At 48.5% G+C, this 26,154-nt stretch overlaps 1 protein-coding gene across 4 annotated transcripts in view; it reads left to right on the forward strand.

Annotated features, from left to right (window-relative positions):
• The first annotated feature begins 248 nt into the window (after positions 1-248).
• The window catches only part of LOC138837702 (kinase suppressor of Ras 2), a 200,459-nt gene continuing 174,553 nt past the window's right edge, over positions 249-26,154 (forward strand). For 3 of the 4 annotated variants that reach the window (XM_070036646.1, XM_070036644.1, XM_070036645.1), the window contains exon 1: positions 249-441. In XM_070036646.1, coding sequence (XP_069892747.1) covers positions 262-441 — 180 coding nt within the window. In that variant the 5' untranslated portion in view covers positions 249-261. Of the gene's footprint in view, positions 442-23,764; positions 23,831-26,154 lie in introns of those variants that run through there. The other variant, XM_070036647.1, reaches the window with a different exon arrangement.

Here is a 26,154-nt window from a genome sequence, read left to right on the forward strand (position 1 = left end):
TCCGTCCCCTCCTCCCACCCCACCCCCTCAGCCCCGTGTGAGATGTTGGGTTTCTTCTTCAGGAGACATCGGTGACAAGTCGCAGGGGTTGGCGAGGCGGAGGGGGTTCGCTCCCTCCACCTCTGCTCCCTACCTCCCCCCCCTTTTTTTCTGTCTGGGAGGAGGAGGAGGAGGAGGAGGAGGAGGAGGAGGAGGAGGAGGAGGAGGAGGAGGAGGAGGAGGAGGAGGAGGAGGAGAAAGGGGGGGGTTACAGAGCAAGCGATGGATGAGGAAAACATGACAAAAGGCGAGGAGCTGCAGCCTCTGAGTTTGCAAAAAGCGTTACAACAGTGCGAGCTGGTCCAAAACATGATAGACTTGAGCATTTCTAACCTGGAAGGGCTTAGGACCAAGTGTGCTACCTCCAACGACCTCACACAAAAAGAGATCCGGACCCTGGAGGTAGGTGCTGCTGCTTTGGCGGCGTGTGTGTGTGTGTGTGTGTGTGTGTGTGTGTGTGTGTGTGTGTGTGTGTGTGTGTGTGTGTGTGTGTGTGTGTGGTGATGCTGGTGATGGTGGTGGTCAGCCTGCCGGCCTGCCTGCCTTCCCCTCCTCCCCGACCATCCTCTTCCCCTGGGATTCTGTTTGTTGGGGGCCGAGGGGGAGGGGGAGGGGTGACTGAGGTGGGCTGGATTGGTGTTCTGTGCATCTGATGTCTGTCTAGGAGGTAGTAACAGTAGTAATTGCTATTCTTTTTATTTTGGTAGCTTGCGTTCAGGAGCAGGGAGTTGGGCTTTTTTTCCCCCCCCTTCTTCTCCTGCTTGTAGGTTTGTTTATATGCCATGGGGGGGGGGTTGGTGTTGGATAGAGAGATTCTGGAGCTGCAGAGGGCCCACGTGACCTCGTGCATTCTGCAGGTGGTCAAAAGGTGTTTTTCTTTCTTTCTTTCCTTCTTTTTTTTTGTTTTTGTTTTGTTTTTACTGGCAGGATAATGGGGCTGCCTGGACAGGTAGACCTCTTCACCTCCCCCCGTTCCCAGCCTCCCTTTCGCTCTGTGATTTTTTTTTTTTTTATTTTCTCAGTGATAATGCATGTTGGGAAGGGAAGTGAGATGCACGGAAATAAACCATGTCACTGAAGTCAGCTATCCATTTCCAATACGATCACATTTGGTTCAGTGAGCTGCAGCAGGGCCTAAAGATGTGTAAAAAAGAAACGGGGGGGAGGGAGGAATTATGCTGAGATCAGCTTGCACAAGTGGCGTGGGAAAATCCTTTTGGATCTTGGTGAGATTTGAGAGAGAAGGGTCCGAAGGAGGAGGAGTTATCTTTGGCGTTGTTGTGATTTTTTTTTCTCTCTCTCTTCAAATGAACTTGACAAGGAGTTTGTAGCAGTTGTTTTTTTTTTTTTTTCTTTTTCTTTTTGAGGGGTGGTGTGGATGCAGAGGTACTCACCAAGAAAATGGCACAGATGATTTCTCACAGAGGCCCCTTGGGGTTTGTGGAAAGCTTTAGCATCCTTTGAAAATGCCTGGTGTTTGCGTACTCGCTGGGTGCTCAGTTGGTCTAAGATGTATGAGGGAATCAGCTCATCTTCTGTCCCCAAAATGGCCCTGCTGCCCACATGGCTCGATTAACTCAGGAACTCTTGGCAGCTGGCGTTACCTGAGGGTGTTGGCAGTGGGACTTGGGGGTGAAGCAGATGGCCCTGTAGGTGAAGTAGGCGAGCACACTGCTGAGAGGTTCCTGGGATGCAGGAGTCGAGGCCCGCGTGCTCCCAAGGCCTGGACTCATCAGCCCTTACTGGCTCTCGTGGCTCTCTGCCGGGGCCAGTGTTTCTCTCTGATTCATTTCCCCAGGCTTTCTTTCTTTCTTTTCTTTTTTTTTTTTTTTTAATTCTCTGCTTTGAAATGTGGCTGATGTCAACCCATAGGATGTCATCCTTTGGAAAGAGGAGTTTATGTGTGTGTGTGTGTGTGTGTGTGTGTGAATTTTAATATTGTATTTTCTCCCTCCTTCCCATGCATGTCTGTGTGCACCTGTCATCTGGGAACTTGATCTTCCTGATGAAATTAGATAAATGCCAGGGGATATTGGGGGGAGTGAGGAGGGCGGGTTGGCAGGCACAGGTACTGACTGCTTCTCTGAGCACTTGAGAGAGGCTTGGCTAATACCTGGCTGCTGGAAGACAAATTGTGGGATGCACTGGCCCAAACTACTCATGTCTCAGTCTGCACAGTGTCCCAAAGCTGGTACTGTTTATGATTCAGAATCGCATGGAAGATGTCTTCAAGAAATAGGACAACCCCCTCCCCCTACACACACACACACACACACACACATACACCCCCCCACACACACACAGACACACAGACACACAGACACACACACACACACACACACACACTGAGGATCACCTGAGATCCCTTCATCAGAGATCAGGATTCCCCCCAGTGCTAGTTTGTAGATGGCCATGGAACTTTCCTGAAGTTTTCTATTCCTTCCTCTCATACATGACTTCGACCTCAGGTAACTCCCTGGACAGCAGCGATTGTCATAGTGGATGCTAGCTTCTGTCACTCCCCATGTGCAGGGCGGTTTTCCTTGGAAACCAGGGTGGTGATGGGGTATAGCTGTAGTCTCTTACTCCCATCATGCCACTAGGCATACCAGCCACTTTATCCACATTGCCCAGGGATCGGTCTGGAGCTGATACATCTATTTAGACTTCTTGGATCTCTAGGGCAAAGGAGGAGCCACTGAAGAGGGGTTAGTGACTTCAGGTCAAATCCTGCCAAACTTGAGCCATGGCTGATGGCTCACACCTATAATTCTAACTACTCAGGAGGCTAAGGTCTCAGGCGGGAAAGTCCCTGAGACTCTTACCTTCATTTAACCACCAAAAAGCCAGAAGTAGAAAAGTGGCTCAAGTGGTAAAACATTTAGCAAAAATGCTAAAGGACAGCATCCTGGCCCAGAGTTCAGGCCCTAGTACTGGTTATACACACACACACACACACACACACACACACTCCTGACACACACACACACTCCTGACACACACACACACACACACACACACACACACACACACACACACACACACACACACACACACACACACACACACTCCTGCCAAAACTTCCTGTTTGGATCCATAGGTGGTTTGTTTGGTTTTCCTCCAACAGTGGTCAAATTTTATATATCAAAGGGTGTTCATTAAAATGTCGACTCTCTGCCTGAACTCTAGAGATTCAAATTCAGGCAGTACTGGGAGAAGGACTAGGGAGTCTGCATTCGTGTCTTGAGTTTCGGATGCAAGTTTTCCCAGGGCACGTTTGGAAAGATGGATCCACTAGGAGACAGATGCCATTTCTCAGCCATTTAACAGAGAAAAACTCCCTGCTCACAGAAGTTAGTAACTCATGGACCACCCCAAATACCTTGATGGCAGGTGATGTCCAGTAACACCGCATCTGTCAAAACAAAACCACACAACATAAACTTTGTCTTCAGGAGGCGGCCTGGGTGTGTGGGCAGGAAAGGTGAATCTTAACTCTGTGAAATGATGATGATGTCCAGCCAGCCACCGATCTGGGAGATAACATTCATGTGAATCCATTAAGAATTGCATTCAGAGCTGGGCACCAGTGGCTCATGCCTGTAATCCTAGCTACTCAGGAGGCTGAGATCTGAGGATCATGGTTCAAAGCTAGTCTGGACAGGAATGCCCGTGAGACTTATCTCCAATAAAGCACCAGAAAACTGGAAGTGTCGCTGTGGCTCAAGTGGTAGAGTACTCAGTTTGAGCTGAAGAGCTGAGGGACAGTGCCCAGGCCCAGAGTTCAAGCCCCATGACTGACAAAAAAAGAAAAAAAGAAAAAATAATTGCATTCAGATCCATGGAATTAAAAACCCAACAACAGCCTTGAAGCCAATGATTTTGTTTTTTTCTCTTCTTGTGTAACAGAGGTTAGGAGCTGCTAGAGTTAGTTCAGTCTAGCTCTGATTTTTTTTTCCTCTCCCCAGTAAAATCAGGGTTGATCCCTTGCAAGATGGGGCTTGTAGCTTTTCACATCTGTGTTCCAGGCAGGGAAGAGTTGGACTTGGAGAGTGGAAATGGATGAGAAGGTCTTACTTTTGGTTACTAGCAAACCAAGACTTCCCTAGGACACCTCCTCTTCACTATCCCAACAGCCATGTTTCATTATAAGCATCTTGGCCAGAGTTAAACGATACTCTAGCTGCAAGGGAGTCAGGGAGCGTGGAACTGGGGACACCATCGCGATCATTTGTTTCTGAGGACCTATAGCATTGCCAGCTACAGTATGTTCTTAGGAGATATTTTGATGGAAAAGAAAAGGTCATCATTGAGAGGTAGTGGCTCACTCTGTAATCCTAGCAACTGAGGAGGCTGAGATCAGAAGGATTACGGTTCAAAGCCAGCCAGGGTAGGAAAGTCCATGAGACTTTCTCCAATTAACCACTGGAAAACCAGAAGTAGAACAGTGACTCAAAGTGGTAGAGTGTTAGCTTTGAGGAAAAGAGCTCAGGGACAGTACATGGGCCACGAGTTCAAGCCTCACAACTGACCAAAAAAAAAAGTCATGAGTTTTAGAGTTAGATTGGTGCCATTTCGAATTCTAGCTTTTCTAATCAGGCTATTCACTTTAACTATCTTGATTCATTTGAGTGTGTGTGTGTGTGTGTGTGTGTGTGTGTGTGTGTGTGTGTGTGTGTGTGTGTGTGTGTGTGTGTGTGTGTATGTGTGTGTGTGTTGGGGCAAAATGATAATCATAGATGAATATTACCTACTCAGATGATGGTTACAAGGATGATAAGGGATGACAGGTTGAAGGCTCCGGCACTTAATTGCATGCAAGTTATTTAGCAAGTGCTAAATAAATGACAGTTACAGAGATGGTTGTGGTTAGCAACATATGGCGTAGCCTAGATGGCCTGGGGACATCGGAGGGGAGCAGCCGCTTCAGTGGCATTGCCAGAGTAGATTCTGCAGAATTCTGTGGGTTGTTAACTTAAAAAATGTTTTTTTTGTTTTAACAGATGTTATATTCCAGGCCCCATCCTGGATGTTGGTAGTGAATAACTATTCTGTGTGTGTGTGGGGGGGGGGGGGAGGGATTGGGAGAGGGTGATACAAACTCTGTGATTGGTGAATGCTTAATGAACTTGGGGAAAAGTTGAGTGAAACAGGAGTGAAATTGGTATCTCTTCCTGCAGGCCTTCTCAGAGCCTTTAATATGCCATCCACGTACCGTGTGCCTCCAAGGATGAGGCCTGCAGTGTTTTCCTTTCCCAAGGATTTCCCCCCGGGAAGGGTTTGTTCCATAAAATACACCAGGGGAAACCTTTGGCTGATGGTGGAGGGAGGCCTTGGTTGGGGAGCTGGAGATTTAAAGTGGAATGAAAGGGAAGAAGCGTTTAGATCCCAGAAAAGGGGGACAGGTCTCCAGATGCAAACCACAGAGCATATTATTACACCTTCTTGGGTCATCTTCGAGACCCATGTGCTCAGAATAGAGACTGACAGGTAATGTGCATAGCAGAGGAAACGAGAGCACTGACTTCTGGGCTTGCAGGACAGGGAAGTCAGATCAGCCAAATTCTGACCCTTTGAGGACAGAGGTAGAAGCTGTCAAAAGTTTTGGAGTGAATACAAGTAAAAAAAAGATAATATAGCTGGGTGCCAGTGGCCCATGCCTGTCATCCTAGCTGCTCAGGAGACTGAGATCTGAAGATGAGGCTCTAAGCCAACCCAGGCAGGACAGTCTGTGAGACTCTTATCTCCAGATAACCACCAAAGAGCCGGAAGTGGTGCTGTGGCTCAAGTGGTAGAGTGCTAGCCTGGAGTGAAAAGCTAAGGGAGAGCAACCAGACCTCTGAGTTCAAGGCCCAGCACTGGTGGAAAAAAAAAAAGAAAAGAAAAGAAAAGGAAAAACCATTCTTCACGTCTGGGCTTCCCAAGTGTATGTGTCAGCTCCTGGTTTGGACTTGCTTGTCTGCAGGAGTCATTTTTTGGGGAGGGGCACTGGCTGAGGGGAGGTGTTTTTGGGGTGCTCTGTGTTGGTGCGGGTACACCAGGGATGGGATGGGTGCAGGTGGAGTACATTTGGAATTTTCTTGAATGGAACTGATATTGTAGACAGGTACTTACCCCCCGCCCTGACCCCCCATCTCTCTCTCTCTCTCTCTCTCTCTCTCTCTCTCTCTCTCTCTCTCTCTCTCTCTCTCTCTCTCTCTCTCTCTCTCTCTCTCTCTCTCTTGTGTGTGTGCTGGTCCTGGGGCTTGAACTTAGGGCCTGGGCACTGTCCCTGAGCTTCTTTTGCTCAAGGTTATTGCTTTACCACTTGAGCCACAGCTCTGCTTCAGGCTTTTTTTTTTTTTTTTAAGTAGGTCAGAGGAGATAAGAGTTGCACAGACTTTCCTGTCCAGCTTGGCTTTGAACCGTGACCCTCAGATCTCAGCCTTCTGAGTAGCTAGCTAGCTAGGATTACAGGTGTGAGCCACCTGTAAGCTGGAAGGTTCTTCTATGAGTCTTCCCTGAGGGTGACATGAGTATGGGATGGCTGGTCCCCTTCCTCTGAGTGGCCTCCTGGGGTAACAGCTTTCCAGTGTCCCTCTCTCCCTCCCTCCCTTCCTCCCTCCCTTCCTCCCTCCCTCCCTCCCTTCCTTCCTTCCTTCCTTCCTTCCTTCCTTCCTTCCTTCCTTCCTTCCTTCCTTCCTTCCTTCCTTCCTTCCATCCTTCCATTGGTTGTGAGGCTTGAACTCAGGGCCTGGGCACTGTCCCTGAGCATTTTTGCTCAAGCCTACTGCTCTACCACTTTGAGCCACAGCGCCACTTCTGTTTTTTGGGGGGTTCATTGGACATAAGAGTCTCACAGATTTTCTTGCATGGGCTGGCTTTGAACAACGATCCTTGCTTCTCAGCTTCCTGTGTAGCTAGGATTACAGGCGTGAGCCACTGATGCCGCTACTTGGGTTTCTTACATGGTAAGGGATCTTGACATTGGCAAACCACATGGTGTCAGTTCCACTGTGTTTTGTGAGTTGCTTTGATTCATGACGCCAGCCTGGATATAGGGGCTGGGGGCTCCCCTTGCCTCCCACACTTGGTGGGAGGAGCTGAAAAGTGATTGTATTAAGTAGGATAGGCTGAAACAAATAGACCTGTGCATGTGTCATGGCCCCGGTACAGTGAAGCCTTTTCTTGCTCACTAAATGGTTTGAGAAGGGCATGCATGGTTAATGGTCCCATTACCATTGCCTGCGCTCAGAGAGTGGAGAGCAGGGGAGTGGAAGTGTGGGCCTCTTAAATGCCTCCTTCCCTGAAGTTGCTCTCACAGTCGCTCGCCTCCCGGAGCTGAGCTGGGATCCACTGGAGATTGCAGAGAAAGAGGGGAGAGGGGTTTCAGCTGCGTGCTGAGCGCTAGAAGTCATTTACCAATTGCAGGAGGACAAAACACCCCTGTACGTAGTGGCTTGAAACGTTTCTTTGCTCAGGAGCCTGCACTCCCGGCCAGTACTACTGATGGCGCCCAGCCCTCTGGGGAGGGGTAACACTGGCTTGGCCTCACCCACGTGGCCTAGATCCCCAGGTCTCCTCCCCGAGCCTTCTCAGAGTGGAGTGGGTGAGGGACAGAGTGAGAGATGGGGCAGGAATCTGGCTGTGGACAGCTTTGCTAAAATGCTCAGATTTTATTCCTCCAGGAGGCTTTCGAACAGGGAGGTGATGATACAGTTTTTCATTTTGGTTTTCTTGGTAGTATTGGGGGATTTGAACTCAGGGCCTCACACTTGCTAGGTGTTAAGCCAGACCTTTTTGCTTCTGTTATTTTTCAGGTAGGGGTTTTGCATTTATCCTAAGGCTGGGCTCAGATCATCTCACCTCGGCCTCCTGTGTTGCCAGGATTATAGGCATGTACCACCATTGTCAGCTTGTTATTTGGGATAAGGTTTTGCTAACTTTTTTTTTTTTTTTAAGTTTGGCCTCAAGTCACAATCCTAGTCTCTTTGTCTCTCAGATACTGGGATTACAGGTTCGTACCACTAGGCTGGGCCTTGTGATACATGTTTTTTTTTTTAAAAGATCTGGAGTTGTTTTTAAAAAGTTAGGAGTTTCGGGGGGAGGCTGGGAAGGGATGTGAAGGGTAAACAAAGGAGGAGGCTGCAATGCTTGGTAAGAAATGTACGCATTATCCTGCCCATGTAATTGTAACTCCTCTGTACAGTATGTTCACAAATAAAATAAAATTAAATTAAAAAAAAAAAGTTAGGAGTCTCTGTGGGAAGCGGATACACCGAAGACCAATGCTACGAGAGGTAAAGGAAAATTAAGCATTGAGAACTGTTGCTCAGTGTTTTGCCCCCCAAATTCAGTGAACGGTGACACTGTTATTGGTTGTTTTTTAATTTTTAAAATACTTTTATTATCTTTGAGTAGTTGTACAAAGAGATTTCCACCCAGCCCTCCCAGCCAACCCCTTCTTTCGCTTTTCTTAATTTTGTAGGCTATGTATTGAATTTTTTTTGCTATTTAACAAAAACATTTTTGTGCACAATACATCTTGATCTGTGGAACCCCGTCAGCATCTCCACCCGCTTCTACCCACCCCTCCCTTCTATTCCTCAAGTCTGTGGTATATACAATGCATTCTTGTCTGCGTCCTTCCCCCTCTCCCATACTCCTCTCCCCTGGACCCACCATCTCTCTTGCAAGTATGTGTTTCCTAGTACTTATTTTCTTGGGCTATGATTTAGTCCTTCTAAAGAATTACATTGTTTGTGATGGGAAGACTTCAGTGCGCTAGTTTGAACCAGCCAGGCAAGCCCAGTTGCGTGTGCAGGCTGGAGCCCAAGGAAGGTCAAGGATATGACACTTATTTTCTTTTATTTATTTTAATTAATTGTTTTGTGCTGGTCCTAGGCCTTGAACTCAGGGCCCAGGCACTCTCCCTGAGTTTTTGTGCTCAAGGATAGTGCTTTATCACTTTGAGCCACAATGCCATTTCCAGCTTTTTAATAGTTAATTGGAGGTAAGAGTCTCACAAACAATCCTCAGATCTCAGACTCCTGAGTAGCTAGGATTACAGATGTTAGCCACTGGTACCCTGATGAAGTGCAGTACATACATACATATACATATACATATATATATCACTGTGTTATATTACTAAAGTATTATTTTTATTATTACTTGTACTGGTCCTGGGACTTGACCTCATGGATAGTATCTCTTTAGTTTTTTTCCATTTATGGTTGGTGCTCTATCACCTGGGCCATTGCTCCACTTCTGGCTTTTTGTTGGTTAATTGAAGATAAGAGTCTCACAGACTTTCCTGCTTGGGCTAGCTTCAAACTGTGATCCTCAGATCTCAGCCTCCTGAGTGCCCCCAGCACTCAGGTTATTATTATTCCCAGTGCGGATGTGACTCAGTGTCTCATTCTTCCTAGGTTGGAGCGCTACTAAGCCATCCTTCAGCCCTATTTTGCACCAGTTCGTTCTTTCTTTTTTTTTTTTTTTTTTTTTTTTTTTGTCGCTCATGGGCTTGAACTCTGGGCTTGGGCGCTGTCCCTGCGCTCTTCAGCTCAAGGCAAGCGCTCTACCACTTGAGTCACGGTGCCACTTCTGGTTTTCAAGTGATTTATTGGAGATAAGAGTCTCATGGACTTTCTTGCCCAGGCTGGCTTTGAACCGAGATCCTCAGATCTCAGCCTCCTGAGTAGTTAGGATTACAGACGTGAGCCATTGGTGCCCAGCCTACACCACTTCTTTTTAGGATAGGGTTGCCACTTCCCACCCTGCTGTGCATCTGAGCCTTGATTTGTGCTGCTTGCTGCATCTAGCTTCGCTCTGTGGAGGTGAGGCCTTGTGAATTTTTCTTGGGTTGGCCTTGAACTGTGATCCTTCTGTTCCCAGCCTCCCAAGTAGCATGAGCCAGTGGCATCCGGCTAAAGTATTATGTTTAGTGGCTGCATTAATATGACTTGGAGGCTCACTCTGTCATTTATCCGAGATTCTGTTTTTGAGAAGTTGTTCCTCATTTTGCATGGTGAATAGGGTTGTGGTGGCCGCCCTGTGCATCACCCTTCCCTTCCTTCCTAGAAGTGGAATTCCTGGGTCTGAGGCTTGTAGCCGTTCATGACGTTTTGCCAAATTGCCATGTAGGACAGAGTCCATATGCCGATATAATCAATTTACCTACCTTCCTTCCTTCTCCTCCTCCTCTTCCTCCTCCTCCTCCTCCTCCTCTTCCTCCTCCTCCTCCTCCTCCTCTTCCTCCTCCTCCTCCTCCTCCTCCTCCTCCTCCTCCTCCTCCTCCTCCTCCTCCTCCTCCTCCTCCTCCTCCTCCTCCTCCTCCTCCTCCTCCTCCTCTTCCTCCTCTTCCTCCGGCTTGAATTCAAGGCCAGCGCTGTCCCTGAGCTTTTTTTGCTCAAGGCTAGCACTCTATCACTTGAGCCACAGTTCTACCTCCAGCTTTTTGGTAGTTAAGGAGATAGTCTCACTGACTTTTCCTGCCTTGGTTGGCTTTGAACTGCCATCCTCAGATCTCAGCCTCCTGAGTAGCTAGGATGACAGGTGTGAGCCATCAGGTGCCTGGTTAGATAAGGTTTTTAACTACAGATTAAATTTCTTTAATAGTTTTAGGAATGTTTTGCTCACTGTCTTTGTTTTAGGGTAAATTTTGGTGGATGGAGGCTGTGAGGAGTTGCCAGGTTTTATTTAAATAGTTGAATTGCCCGTAAAGAGTTGCTGGCAGTATTCCTTTCCTTTCTGAGCCTACAGGGTCTGTGCCTGATGCTCCCTGCCACACTTGAGCTTCTTTTGCTCAAGGCTAGTGCGCTACAACTTTGAGCCACAGCGCCACTTCTGGTTTTCTGGGCATTCATTGGAGATAAGAGTCTCACAGACTTTCCTGTCTGGGCTGGCTTTGAACCATGATCCTCAGATCTCAGCCTCCTGAATAGCTAGGATTGCAGATGTGAGCCACAGCACTTGGCTTGACCACTTATTTTATCTTTCCTTTTCTTTCTTTTTTATTTTTATCAGTTGTGGGACTTGAACTCAGGGCCTGGGTGCTATCCCTGAGCTTCTTTGTGCTTAAGGCTAGCACTCTACCACTTGAGCCACAGCACCACTACTGGTTTTTTGAGTGGTTAACTAGAGGTAAGAGTCTCATGGGGATGTTTCTGTCAGGGTTGGCTTCAAACTGTGATCCTCAGATCTCACCCTCCTGAATAGCTAGGATGACAGGCATGAGCCACTGATGCCCTTTCTCTATTGTTTCTGTTTGCAATTGTTATTATTATTTTTCCTTCCTGTTGCTGCTTGCTCTGAGTTTATTTTGTTCTTTCCTATTTCTTGGGGTGTAAACTTAGATATTTACTTGTTTATTTAATTTTATTTATTTATTATGCCAGTACTGGGGCTTGAACTCGACCTGGTCACTGTCCCTGAGCATTTTTGCTCATGGCTAGCTCTCTACCACTTGAACCACACTGCCACTTCTGGCTTTTTGGTGGTTCATTGTCCTAAACACTTACTTACCCACGCTGGCTTCAAACTATGATCTTCAGATCTCAGCCTCCTGAGTTGAAAAGTATTACAGGCATGAGCCACTAGCATTTGGCAAGCCTTTCTTTCTTTCTTTCTTTCTTTCTTTCTTTCTTTCTTTCTTTCTTTCTTCTTTCTTTCCTTTTTCTTTCTTTGTTCGTTTGTTTCTTTCTTTGTCTCTCTGTCTCTCTCTTTCTTTTAAAACTAACTTCCTTCTTCCTTCCTTCCTTCCTTCCTTCCTTCCTTCCTTCTGTCCTTCCTTTCTTTTTTCCTTTTCTTTTTAAATAAATATTTTAAGATGGCATCAGTGGCTCATTCCTGTCATCCTAGCTATTCAGGAGACTAAGATCTGAGGATCACAGTTTGAAGCCAGCCGGGGCAGGGAAGTAAGTCCTTAAGACTCTCAGCTCCAATAAACTACTCAGAAAAAGCCAGAAATGGTGCTGTGGCTCAAAGTGGTAGAGTGCTAGTTTTGAGCAAAAGAATCTCAGGGACAGTGCCCAGGCTCAGAGTTCAAGCCCGGGGACCAGTAATAAATAAATAAATAAGCTGGGCGTTGGTGGCTCATGCCTGTAATCCTGACTACTCAAGAGGCTGCGATCTGAGGATCACAGTTCAAAGCCAGCCTGGGCAGGAAAGTCCATGAGACTCTTATTTCCAATAAACCGGAAGTGGCGTTGTGTGGCTCAAGTAGTACAGTACTCACCTTGAGCTGAAGAGCTCAGGGACAGCGCCCAGGCCCAGAGTTCAAGCCTCACAACTGACAAAAAATAACTAGGTAGATGGATAGATAGATTAAAAAAAACAAATACTTTATTGGTTCTGCACTTCAGAAGGTGGTCCAAGGGGGTTACAATTTAACCTGTTCAGCCAAGTGTCCAGTGTTCTTAGGTGGAAGTACCCCTTCCTTCCTTCTCCCCCACCCTGTCTGTCTCCTCCTCAGACATCTCTTTGGCTCCTTATTGTCTTTATCATCTGTACACTGAGTGTTCTGGTTGCGTTTGTCCCCGATCCCTTTTCCATTCCTCACCTTCCCTGCACTGGCCCCTTCATTACAGTCTCCTCTCCACAGCCTCCACCGATTTACCTTTGCGACAAGTCCTTGCCAGCTCAGGACTGACTGCTGGAGCTGCGGCCCACATGGTTTTGGTGGGTTCATTTCCATCGTTCTCCACTCTCATACGACTTTCTCACTGATTCCCGGCTCCCGTGACTCAGGCTCTTGTGGACACATGTGTCCCCATTGTTAGCTTTTTGGTTGTTGATTTCTGCTTTGACTCAGTGATGGACAATGGACGCAGTTTTGCACCATTTCCATTTTCTTAAACAGTTTTAAGGTTGCTGATCCTTCTGGGTATGTTCTCTTTGGTCTGTTCTGTCTGGCTGAGTGGTCCTGTGTTCTTTGCCTGGTGGTGCCATCCAGGTAATTTATTGATTATAGAGAGATGAATATTGAAATTGTAGGAATATTGGTATATTGTAGTTTTGACCTTTTCAGTCCCTGTAGTCTCCCTGCCTGCCTGCCTCCTTTCCTCCCTCCCTCCCTCCCTCTCTTCTTCCTTCCTTCCTTCCTTCCTTCCTTCCTTCCTTCCTTCCTTTCTTCCTTCCTTCCTTCCTTCCTTTCTTCTTTTGTGTAAGGCAGTACTGGGGTTAGAACTCAGGCTTTGTTTTTCTTCCTTCTTGCTAGAAAGATGCTCTACCACTTGAACCATGCCCCTCTCCCATTTTTGTTTTCTAGTTATTTTTCAGGTAGGGTGTCATGTGTTTGTTCTGGGATGGCATTGGACTGTGATCCTTCCTGTCCTTTAGCTGGGATCACTGGTCTATACCACTGAGCCTGATCTCTGCTTCCCAAGTACCTGGGATGACAGGCTGAGCCACCGCGTCCCTCTTTCCTTCGTGTATTTTAGCTGTTTTTTGATGTGTACACACATTTGCAATGGTTATATGTTCTTGGTGAACTACCTTTAAAAAACAAACAAGCAGGGCTGGGAATGTGGCTTAGTGGTACAGTGCTTGCCTAGCATACACGAAGCCCTGGCTTTGATTCCTCAGTACCACGTAAAAAGAAAAGGCTGGAAGTGGCGCTGTGGCCCAAGTGGTAGAGTGCTAGCCTTGAACAAAAGAAGGTCAGGGACAGTGCCCAGGCCCTGAGTTCAAGCCCTACGACTGAAAACCAAAACCAAAACCAAACCAAAACATTATTTAAGCTTTCTTTATATCCCTGGCAATTTCCCTTACTTCAAAACAACCACTTCCGATTCTCTGTTTTTGTTTCTAGCTTTTAAAGATTGAGGTAAAAATTCATGGAACATTAAAAACTCATTTACATTTTAACCATTTTTAGATGTCCAGTTGGATAGCTTTTATTCGATGCTTGGCACTTTGCAACCATGATCACCACATGTTTTCATCTCCACACACAGAAACGTGCCTCGTACCTGTCAGGGGTCAGCTCCAGGCGCCCCTCCCCATGCTACCCCTTGGGCCCCCACAGATCTGTTTCTGCCCCGCACTGGTCCAGTGTGTGGGCTATGTTCAGCTCCTTCGTTTTTGCAAAGATTACCTAGGCGTACACCAGTACTTTCTGTATCCAGGCTGGCTTTGAGTTGCGATCCTCCAGATCGCAGCCTTCCGAGTGAATTGTCGCAAAGGTAGAGTGGCTTAGTCAGAAAGCAGACTGACGATTTTCAGATGCACTGTCCCTTGGCCTCCCCGACTCCCAGCACCGGAAGCGCCTGTTCCAGAGGCCTGCAGGACTTTCTGTGGCTCCCAGTGAGGAATACGCAGGAGGCTTTATCTCACGTGCAGACTGACAGCCCTTTAGCAGATGTGGAACCCCACAGAACCCCTCAGAGTAATAGTTTTTTTGTTTGCTTGTTTGGTTCCAGTACTGAGATGAGAACTTAGAGCTGGTGGCCTGTGGCTGATGCTTGACCATTGAGCCATGCCTCCAGTTTGATATTTGACTGGTTAGTCAGAGATGGAGTCTTATGGACTTTTCTGCCAGCCTAGGCTGGCTTTGAATTTCAGTCCTCCAGACCCTAGCTTCCTGAATAGCTAGGATTACAGGTGTGAGCCACTGGCACCCGGCTTTAGGAATGACAGTAGTGACAGGTTAGTGTGGCAAATATACCTGTGGCTCACTGACATATGACGTCACTTACTAATCTATGACAGTACTCACTCACTAATATATGAGGTCACTTATGACATTTCCCATTGGTGAATGCAGGCTAGGTTGTAAAAACTGCATGCTTTCTCCCCCCCCCCCACATTGTTTTTCTCAAATGCATCAGAAGGTGATAGGAGTTTCACAGAAGAGTGTGTGTCAGATTTTGCAGGACCTCCTGAGTAGCTGAGATGACAGGCAGGCCTACTGTGCCTGGTCCCCCATTTTCCCTCCTTTGCGTGAGGTTCCCTGGCCCCCTCTTCCTGCCTTTCCTCCTCCTCATTAGAGAGAAACAAGACAGCCTCATTTGCAAATTGAATAAAAGTCTCGAATGGATGGTCTCACGCCTCAAACATGATTTGAAAGCCTAGCACGGGTATCTTCATCCCCATTTAAAGAGCCGGGCAGGTTCTGTTCACATCACAACACACCCGGCACCCTGAAAGCATAGTATTTCAAGGGAGAGACCTCCACAGTCCCTCCCGGATGAGAGAGGAGAGGAAAGCTAGGAGGAAAGCAGTGGCCAGATGGAAATTCGTTTCAGATCTCTTGCTCTAGAGTGGTTTATTATTAACAGCAGTGCAGGGGAAAAAATATGTCTCTACAAAGTTATGAAAAATTCATCAGTAGCGTGTTACAGGTCGGAGAGGCTGTCTGTCTGATCAGATTAGTGATAATGAAGGTGGCCATCCATGAACTTGGACTGGGAGGAGACATCGCCTCACACACGTATGTGTGTGTGTGTGTGTGTGTGTGTGTGTATGTGTGTGCGCGTGCATGCGCACACTACACACCCACACACACAGTGGAGTATATGTGTGGCTCATTTTCTCACGGCCGGCTGCTGAGAGGCAGGGGCAGGGCTGGGGCCTGGCCGCCCCTCCAGCTGGGGTGGGAGGGAGGAGGAGCCACAGGGTACTTTTTGTGTGGTCTTCCTGACTCCTGTCTTTCTGCTTCACAAACCCAGTTTTGTTTTGTTTTATTTTTCTCTCTTGGGGCTGCTTCATCTCACCACGCTCTCGCTGTGTAGGGTTTGTGTGCGCGGGGGCATCTGCCTCTGCCAGAAAAACAGCTCAGGTTCTAGTTGGATGAGACAGAGAGACCGAGGGATCAGTATAAATTCCAGGCATTGTAGCGCATGCCTGTAATCCTGGCTACCTCAGGCGGCTGAGATCTTTGAGGATCATGGTCCTAAGTTAGCTTGTGCAGAAAGAAAGGTATAAGATTCCATCTCTAGTTAGGCAGCCAAGTGCTGGGCTAGAGGAGTGGCTCAAGTGGTTGAGTACCAGCCATGACCAATGAACCCAAGCACAGATGAGACCCGGAGTTCAAGTACTGGTGGCTCACACTTGTCATCTAGCTACTTAGGAAGTGGAGAGGTCCAAAGGATCAAGGTTTGAAGCCAGTGGAGGTGGAAAAGTCTGTGCCAGCACTTCATCTCCAAACCAACCAGCAAAATGCTGGGCCAGAGGCATGACTCAAGTGGTAAAGCACCAATGGAGCACCAAGCTAAGCGACGGTGAGGCCCTGAGTTCAAATCCTGGTGTAAGGAATAAGGGAGTATAATAGTTGGAGTAGTATGAAGAGGAAAAGAAAGCATAGAACAGGAAAAGGTGATATTTAAGCAGGAAATGAGGGAATGGTCCTGGAGGCTATGGGAGGGAGCGGGGAGAAGAGCTTCAGAGTAAAGCAGCAGTGTGTGCAAAAGTCCTGAGGTCTCAGAGGAGCAGCCAGTGAGCATGTTTGACCAGAGTGGAGTGTTCAAGACCTGGTGGGGAAGTGGAGCAGGATCCGCTCCTGGGATGCGGAGAGCAGGCTAGTATGTTTTCTAAGAGGAACGAAACACTGGTTTTTTTGATCAGAGGTGGAGGGAGCGGGCAGGGGGCAGGTATGGCTTGGCTTCAGTGAGAGGCAAGTAGATATGCAGGAAGATGATTTAGAAGATCGTGGTTCATATCAGATTGGTGAGCTGTGTGTGTGTGTGTGTGTGTGTGTGTGTGTGTGTGTGTGTGTGTGTGTGTGTGTGTGTGTGTGTGTGTGTGTGTGTGTGTGTGTGTGTGTGTGTATACCCGTGCTTGAACTCAGAGCCTTGCTCTTGATAGACTTTCTGGCTCATGGTTGGTGCTCTACCACTGGAGCCATGCCTCTCGTCCAGCATTTTTTTTCCTGGTTATTTTGGAGCTGGCATCTCACAAACTTTACTGCCTCGGCTGGCCTTGAGCTGCGATCCGATCTTCTCTCCATCTCAGCCTCCAGAGTAGCTAGGATTACAGGCATGAACCATCTCTTATGGCTGGCTTTGAGCCACAGCCTGCGTCCGCTGCCCTGCCCTGCAGCTAGCTCCCTCCTCTTTCAGGGTGGCTGTGAGGGATCTTTGTGAGGGATGGCAAAGGGAAAAGGAATCAGAGCAGGGTGCTGGGCTCCAGTTCCAGGCCCTCTTGCCGCTGTGTAACTTGGGTAAGTCACAGATGTGCAGAGAACCACGGAGGATGGGAGGGGAGGAGAGCAGGGGAGGAGGGGAGGGGAGGCTGCAGCCCAGGCAGGGCCCCTCTGTTGCCGCCACCGCCTGCTGCCTAGCACGAGTTCTTTATGATGCCCGCTGCTCACAGGGTTGCTAGGCAACCCGTAGGATGCTCAGTTGAGCTTGAGTTCCAGGGAAACAGCAGTGACTAGATAGCAGCGTGATGAGCTAGATGGCGTGGGAAATACGCTACAGAAGTTGATGGTGGGCTGGGAAGGTGGCTCAGTGGTCGCGTGCTTGCCTAGCAGGCACAAAGCCTTGGGTTTGATTCCTCAGTACCACAGAAACGAAAAGTTGGAGGTGGCGCTGTGGCTCAAGTGGTAGAGCGCTAGCCTTGAGCAAAAGAAGTTCAGGGACAGTGCTCAGGCCCTGAGTTCAAGCCCCAGCACTGGGAGAAAGAAGTTTATGGTTTATCTGAAACTTGTGGTTTATTCTGGTTGTAATCTTTTTTATTTTATTTTTTTGGGGTGCTGGGGATGAGACTTCAAGCAGACACGTGCTCCACCACTGATCTACACACACCGTCTCAGGAAACACCTTTGTGCGGGGGGATGGGGGGATCCTGAGGCATGAGCTCAGGGCCTGGGTGCTGTCTCTTAGCTTATTTACTCAAGGCTGGTGCTCTACCACTTTAGCCATAGCTTTGCTTCTGGCCTTGTGGCATTTAATTGGAGATAAGGGTCTCACAGACTTTCCTGCCGGGGCTGGCTTCGAACCTGGATCTTCAAATCTCAGGCCCCCGAGTGGCTGAGCCACAGTCGCTGGGCCAGTCTGCATGTGGACGCCCGGTTCTGACGGCGTCCACGTGGCCGCAGCTTCGTCCTGAGTGTGTTGCCTTATTCCCCACTGCCCTGCTCCTCACCCAGGAGCCCCGGCAGATGCCGGGGAGCCCTCACAGCGTTCCGGGGCTGCGGATCAGGGTGTCGGTGTGGCTGCATCCAGGCTCCTCTGTCTCTCGCGTGTGCTGTTTTTTTGTGTTTCTTCAGCACGGAGGCGTTTTCCTTTGCGCCTGGTGCTTTGGAGGTGGTGACGCTTGGAAGGAGATGTTTTTAGATGCTGGCTTCAGGGAGTCTCAGCCCCTTATGGCTTTCCAGACTCAGCACAGATGCGGGGTGGGGGTGGGGGTGTCCCCGGTGTGGCAGGGCAGACCACAGGATGCTCTGGGTTTCTTGGAATGACAGCTTACCACCTCAACATGCATCTGCTAATCAGAACTGCCCTTTCCTGGGTGCTTACTAAGCACAGGTGTGGTGCTTAGTTGAGTTGCATTACTTGTTACCCCCAGGTGGGCTCAGGGTGGGCAGCTCCAGTGCCACCTAGAGGTAAGTCAGGAATGCTGGTCCTGATGGGGACCTGGCACAGTGTCACAGTGACATCTTGATGCAGTCCTTTGAGGCGTACAAGACTTGTCCTTAGGATAACCATACCTTCTTTCCTCCATTTCAGTGTGTGTGTGTGTGTCTCCTGGGGCTTGAACTCTGAGCCTGGGTGCTATCCCTGAGCTCTTCAGCTCAAACTTGAGCCATAGGACCACTTCCAGTTTTCTGGTGGTTTATTTACAGACTTTCCTGCTCGGGCTGGCTTTGAACTGTGATCCTCAGATCTCAGCCTCTTAAATGCTAGGATTACAGGTGTGAGCCATTGGCACCTGGCTCCTGAGGTTTTTTACTCAAGGCTGGTGCTCTACCACTTGAGCCTCAGCTCCACTTCCAGTTTTCTGAGTGGTTTGTTGGAGATAAGCATCTTACAGACAGACTTTCCTGCCCAGGCTGGCTTTGAACTGTGATCCTCAGACCTCAGCCTCCTGAGTTGCTAGGATTATAAGCTTGTGCCATGAGCGCCTGTCTGTACCCCAAGAATTTTAAGGGTATCTTATACTGCAGAGAGGGTATGTGTGTGTGTGTGGGGGTGAAGGCCACCAGGAACGGGGCCATCTGTAGCTGGTTGTGTGGATGGTTACAAACATATGGCAACCAGAATGATAAGCAGAGGAGCTAACCAGGGCGGGGCTGAAAGTGCTCTTGGAATGGGCTTCTCAGGAGAGAGACTGCGGTTTTCAGCTGCAGCAGCTCAGACTGTGGAAGTCAGACTGGTAGTCTAGCCAGAGCCCTACCTGAGATTCTTTTAGGAATTAGGTGCCATTGCCAGCCCTGGGAAGGCTTTGAGCATGGCACCCAGAGCTCATGACAGCCCTGTCCACAGGCTGCCAGGGCTGCGTTAACTCAGATCAAGGGGAGCTAGAGGAAGTTTTGCCATGACAGAAAATCCTAGGCCTCGCTGGGGAGAGCTGGGCTCCCTCCCTCTCCCTCTCCCCGTCCTTCTTCCCCTCCCCTCCCCCTCCCTCCCTCCCTCTCTCCCCCCTCTCTGATTTCCAATCTACAAAAGAAACATCTTTCTGCCAGGCATTGGTGGCCTGTAATCCTAGCTACTCAGGAGGCTGAGATCTGAGGATCACAGTTCAAAGCCAGCCTGAGCAGAAAAGTCCATGAGACTCATCTCCAATAAGCCACCAAAAAGCCAGAAGTGGAGCTGTGGCTCAAGTGGTAGAAGCTCAAGGACAGTGCCCAGGCCCCTTAGTTCAAGCCCCAGGATTGCAAAAAACAACAAAGAATGCCTATTTGTATATGTGTGTATGTGTGTGTGTGTGCACCTATATATATAAATATATACACATGTTTATGTGATAAATATATACATAATTATACAAATTAATATTCTTCTTACACAAAAGATAGGCTATTACATACATCATATGTTCTAATAATCTGTTTAGCTTTAGTTCAGCTTAGTTGTTTGTTTTCTTATGTTTATAGTTTTTAAAAATCTTTTGAGATAGGGTCTTATATATTACAGGGTGGACTTGAACTCCCAACCCTCCTGCCTCAGCTTTCCAGGTGTGGGGATTATAGGCATGTACCACATATCCTGCTTGTGCATATGGATTTCATGTGTAGTCAATTGTCATTATTCACTGTAGTTCTACCTAATATGGCTGTGATCCATCCTTCCTTCCTTCCTTCCTTCCTTCCTTCCTTCCTTCCTTCCTTCCTCCTTCCTCCTTCCCTCCCTCCTTTCTTCCCTCTTCCCTTCTTTCTCCATTGCCACACTAAGTCACATCCACATGAAACTTACCTAGCATGCTATGTTGTACCCTCCTCCTCCTCCTCTTCCTCCTCCTGTTGGAGCTCTGTGAGGCATGTGGCTGGGACTGAGCCTGGACGAGGCCCAGTAGGAGTGGAAGTTTTCTGCTGTGTGTCTTTAGCTCTGAGCGTGTGTTCAGCGTGGTTTGAACATGGTTCTTTGCTTCTGAAGTGCACTTTGTCTCCGGGCTGTGGGTGACTCTCCATCTCACAGGGAGTCAAAGCTGGCGTGAACCTTCCGAAGTGTTTTCTGGTGATTGTGGATCCTGGAGAGGAACACCCCCTCCCCTGTCTGTCTCTGTCTCTGTCTCTGTCTTGTGCCAGTACTGGGGCTTTAACTCAGGGCTTGGGTGCTGTCCCTGAGCCTCTTTTGTTCAAGGTTAGTGCCTTACCATTTGAGCCACAGCTCTAGTTCCGGCTTTTGGGTGGTTCATTGGAGAAAAGAGTCTCACGACCTTTCTGCCTGGGTTGGCTTCTAACCTCGATCCTCAGATCCTCAGATCTCAGCCTCCCGAGTAGCTAGGATTATAGGTATGAGCCACCAGGCTCTACAGGGAACTCCACCAAGCCGCTGAGCATTTCTGACACATGTGTTTTCAGCCGTGTAGGAGTTTACCCCATTGTCCCAGTAGCTGATCCCCAGCCCTGCGAGGAGAATTCCCCAACAAGCCGGCCCTGTGCGTGAAGTCTGCCACTGCAAGCCTGTGCGCTGGGCCGGGCCCCGGCCTGCGATTGGCTGCTGAGGTTTTTGTAGGCTGTTTCTAATTTGAGCTGTGCTGGGTTTGCCCTGCCTTCAGATAGGTAGTGCGATGAGCGACCTAAATACACCGCACCGGCAGGCGTGGAAGGGGAGCCGGCCTCCAGCGCTTGGGAGCGTTCCTGAGCTCTGTCTGGAGATGGCGTCTCCCTCTGTGTACATCGAATGCGTCCATGTCTAGGCAAATAAACGCTCCTGAGCTCCGTACAGCGCTGCCACGCAAGCACACATTTGCTCAGCTCTGCGGAGAAGTGCGTGTCTAGGTGTCAGAGGAGCAGTTTACTCTTTCCCCCTGACCTTCTTGTTGATCCGGCCCCTCTATGAGGAGGTGCAGGTAGGGTCAGCACCAGGTCTCGCCCGTGGCTGGTGGTAGCCATTGTCCTCGGCCAGTGAGCAGGTGTCAGGCTCTAGGCCTGGCACTAAGCTTTCTCCTGATGGCCTTTGGACAGCACCAACCTCTTCCTTTTTTTTTTTTTTTTTTGTCAGTCATGGAGCTTGAACTCTGGACCTAGGCGCTGCCCCTCAGCTCTTCAGTTCAAGGCTAGTGCTCTACCATTTGAGCCACAGCCCCGCTTCCAGTTTTCTGGTGATTAATTGGAGATCAGAGTCTCACAGACTTTCCTCCCCAGGCTGGCTTTCAACCACGATCCTCAGATCTCAGCCTCCTGAGTAGCAAGGATGACAGGCGTGAGCCACCGGCACCCAGCCAACCTCTTCCATCTGAGGCTCAGAGAGGGAAAGCAACCTGCCTAGAGTCCACACAGCCAGACTCCAGAGTCTGGGAGTTCTCAAAGTCATAAGCCACAGCCGCATTCCCTCAGCTGACCCTGTGCTGTGCAGCATCCACTATGTCTGACTCTGTTCTGAGGTTTGGCTCAGGTAGGATTATCATCATCCTTCGAGGTCCGTCTTCCTGGAGCCCTCTTCCCACAGATGCAGACAGGGAAAGCCCAGAGAAGCTAACTAAGAGAAGGAAGACACACAGCCTGGATTCCTGGAAGCTGGGTTGTTGAGACAACTTGAGGAAGGCTGGCATCTTTCTCCTTACATCTGTCCTGTCTTCCATCCTGTTCTGTGGTGTGGGGAGCAGGTGGGGAGCAGCCATTCCGTTTCCAGGGCTGAGCTGACTTACACCAGCTCTAGAGTGGCTTAGGAATTTCACCTCCCTGAGCCACAACTTCTCTATCTAAAATAGATAAATAAATGAAAAAGGAAACCATGGATGCCAGGGTGTGTATGTGGGGGGTCGGCACATCGATAATCCTGGCTATTTGGGAAGCAGAGGTAGGAGGGTCAGGATTTGAGGCCAACCTAGCCTGGCAATTTGGAGCAACAGCAGTTTGTTCTCAAGGCCAGAAGTGCCTAGCGGAAGCATTCAGCGGAGCCTCGCTCCCTTCTGTAAGCTGGGAGGGAAGGACCTCCCTCTGTCCTCCCAGTTGGAGCTGTGGAGGGTGGTGTGTTATTTGGGGGGGGGGTTACTCTGCAGGGGAGGGGCAGACAAGGCTGGTTAAGGGCCCTCCCCCCAGAGGTGATTGCTTGTGTGTGTGTGTGTGTGTGTGTGTGTGTGTGTGTGTGTGTGTGTGTGTGTGTGTCTTGGCTGTCTCCCCTTCGTGCACTGATTACATATGAGCCACTTTTAGCCAAAAGAAACCAGGTCCCCGAGTCCTGGTCTAGAAACTCATTGTTCAGATCCCAGGACAGTTCTGCCTGTTACCAGGCCACCTGGGGATGGAGCGCTGTGCTCTGGGAACATGGAGAGAGGGGACCCAGATCTCACAGTCTCCCTGCTCCCCTTCCTCCTCCCCCTCCACCCCCCCTCCCTGCCGGGGGGGGGAGGGGCCCCTCCCCACAGGCCTCATCCAGAGGGCAATGCCAAACAAAAAGTGTGGCTGTGTCCTGGTTAAATAGGTGAGCCTGTGAAGCTGCCACTTCTGCTCCCAGCTTCTTAAAATACTGCGTCCTGGGCAGCAGGGGTCAGAGACTAGGCTGTCTTCGCCTTTCTTTTCTTGTTGTTGTTGTTCGTGGGGCTTGAAATCAAGGCCTGGGCACTGTCCCTGAGCTCTGTTTTTGCTCACTGCGAGTGCTCTACCACTTTGAGCCAATTGCCTCTTCCCGTTTTCTGGTGGTTCATTGGAGATAAGCGTCTCATGGACTTTCCTGATGGGCTGGTCTCAAAATGCGATCCTCAGATCTCAGCCTCCTGAGTAGCTAGGTGAGCCACAGCGCCATGCCAAACTGTCCTCTGAACTGCTCTGCTCTGTCACCTCCTTCTAGAGAGTTCTCCCTTGGTTCTCTTTTGTGTTTTTCAAGCTGGCTCTGGACAGAACATTGAGATAAAATGTAACAGCATGAAGAATTACCTGGAAAGCATTTATGGAAACATTTTGGGCATATATATATGGATATATATATATATATATATATGTATCCTTCTATATTGAGATCAAAGGATCTATATGGAATGCGTGGGCTGAATCTGTGTTTATTATTTATAGGTATAGTTTCAAATCTCCCAGACGACTTTAAAACCCAGATGGGCCAATTGAAATTTGGTTCCCCCTCCCCCTCCCTCCCCAGGTTAGGCCTTGGCTGCCAAAGTTTGCTGGACATTTACAAAACTCCCAGAGATCTTCAGGCCACAGGCGGAATCTTTGTGTCTCCTTGAAGAATAGAAGAAGATGTCGCCCTTGGTATAGTTGTCTTTTTTGTGTGTGGCCCAGGTTGGCCTCTAACTCACCAGCCTCCTGTCTCTGACTCCAGGGTGGTTGGGATTACAGGCATGTGCTTGAATATGATTAGTCCTGATTGCAGTTCATTTCTGCTTGTACTTGTTGATTTTTTAAATTGGTTACATGGATGAGTACTGCCAATGCTTTGATACCTGGATACTCAGGGTAGATCTAGCTCTTCAAACAGTTATCATTTCTTTGAGACAAGGCCATTCATGTCCTTCCTTCTGGCTCTACTGAAATATGCAGCAAATTGTCTGTATCTGTGCTTACCCCTGCTCTGCAGCAGCACCCCAGAATTTAATTCTCCTCGTAACCTACTTTTGTTTTTAGCAAGAAAGCCAAGATAACAGCAGTAAGAGGGTCAGAGATCCAAATAGTTAAACAGTAGTGAGGTAGCTTCTCAATGACCTTCGCTGAACTCCACTGATCTTGACCTTGGTAGAACTTGACTTTCATATTCTGATACTTAATGATCTTGAAAAATCCAGGAACTTTGGGTTAACACAGTACCTCTTAGAGTTTTAGGTCACATCCAGATCTTTTTGTGTCCACGGTATGGAGGAAATGGAAAAACAATAAGGAAATTGGTAAACAGTATTATCCAAGTCAGTGATGTATTCAGTTGGGAAATCACACACCTGATGCATAGAGCCTGTGACCAATGGGGAGTCAACACACCTGACACAGAGAGCCCGTTGACCAATGGAGAGTCAGCATACTTGACACACAGAACTCAGTGACCAATGGGAAGTCAGTACCCCTGACACAGAGCCCAGTGACCAATGGGAAGTCAGTACCCCTGACACAGAGAGCCTGGTGACCAATGGGGAGTCAGCACACCTGACATACTCAACCTCATTCTTGTCCTTTAGAGGTGGTAAGATGTGTGGATCTGAGTTGTAGCTACTAGGCTCAGGACAGTGGAAACCAAGCCCTGGCTCCCTCCCTAGTGATATATTGAGGTGTGGAAATCGGATCCTGTGTTCAGCACTTATTCACTATAAATTGTGTAATTTGTTCAGCAAGTATATGGACTGCCTGCCCTGTAAGGAATATTAGAGGGACATGTGGTTTTTGCCTTCAGGAAACTAACAACCTACCAAGGACTTGTAAAGAAAACATATACCAAGTAAGACAAGAAGTCAGCAGACAGATACCCACCTGCCATCCTAGCCTGAGAGGATGCTTCTCTTTTCTTGTTTGTGCTGATCCTGAGGTTTGAACTCAGGGCCTGGGCACTGTCCCTGAACTTAGGATAGCACTGTATCGCTTGAGCCACAGCTCCACTTTCAGCTCTTTGGGTGGTTCATTGGAGATAAGAGCCTCAAGGGCCTTCCTGCCTGGGCTGGCTTTGAACCGTGATCCTCGGATCTCAGCTTCCCAAGTAGCTAGTAGTATAGGTGTGAGGCACTGGTGCCTGGCTGGGTGGTTTTTTTTTTTTTTTTTCCTTTAGAGAAGGTAGCAGTTAGCATTTGATTCAGAAACAAATCCTCAGCACTGCTACTTGGAGGGATGGAGCTGGACAGAGCCACTTCATGTGATGGTGATGCCTGAACTTCCCTAAGCCTGTGACTGCCCTTCCCCACGTGATGTTGTGGAGGAGATGCCCAGTGGGTAAAGTGAGTGGGTTTAAAGTGGCTAGGTTAAAGGAGCTGAGGGTGGATTGGAGGAGGGGCTTAATTAAGTAGTAGAGTGCCAATTATATACAACTGGCTGTAGCACACGTTTGTTTAGCTGTGTTCTCCAGGGTGGGCTTCTGGGTGAAAATCATTTCTATCTTGACATAAAACACACACCAAAGTTATTTATTCTCAGGGCCTGACTCTTGCTTGGCCCCATAGCCCTACTTTTTAACTGGTTCATTGGAGATAAGAGTCTTGCCAACTTTTCAGCCCAGACTGGCTTCAAACTGTGATCCTCTAGATTCTCAGCCTTCTGAGCAGCTAAGACGCAGGCCCGAGCCACCAGCATCTGGTGTGGGATGGAATATTTGTTTGTTGCAGTAGTTAAGACTTCACATGCTGTGTTTATTCCTTTGTTATTGAGGTTTGAGCCAGGGTCTTCACTATAGCACCCCAGCCTTTTTATTATTAGTTTTTGTATGTTTTTAGTCTTGGGGTTTGAATTCTTACTTGTTACTAGGCAGGTGCCGTACCAACTTTACCTACTTTCCCCACTCTTTATGGCTTTACCTTTTCAAATAATCTTGCATTTTTGGCCTGGGCTGGCCTCCATCCTCAATCCTCTCAATTTCAGCCTCCTGAATGGCTGGGATTGCAGTC

This window comes from Dipodomys merriami, unplaced genomic scaffold (assembly GCF_024711535.1).
Source record: "Dipodomys merriami isolate MVZ:Mamm:240054 unplaced genomic scaffold, mDipMer1.0.p SCAF_274, whole genome shotgun sequence".
In the NCBI taxonomy this organism is placed as follows: domain Eukaryota; kingdom Metazoa; phylum Chordata; class Mammalia; order Rodentia; family Heteromyidae; genus Dipodomys; species Dipodomys merriami.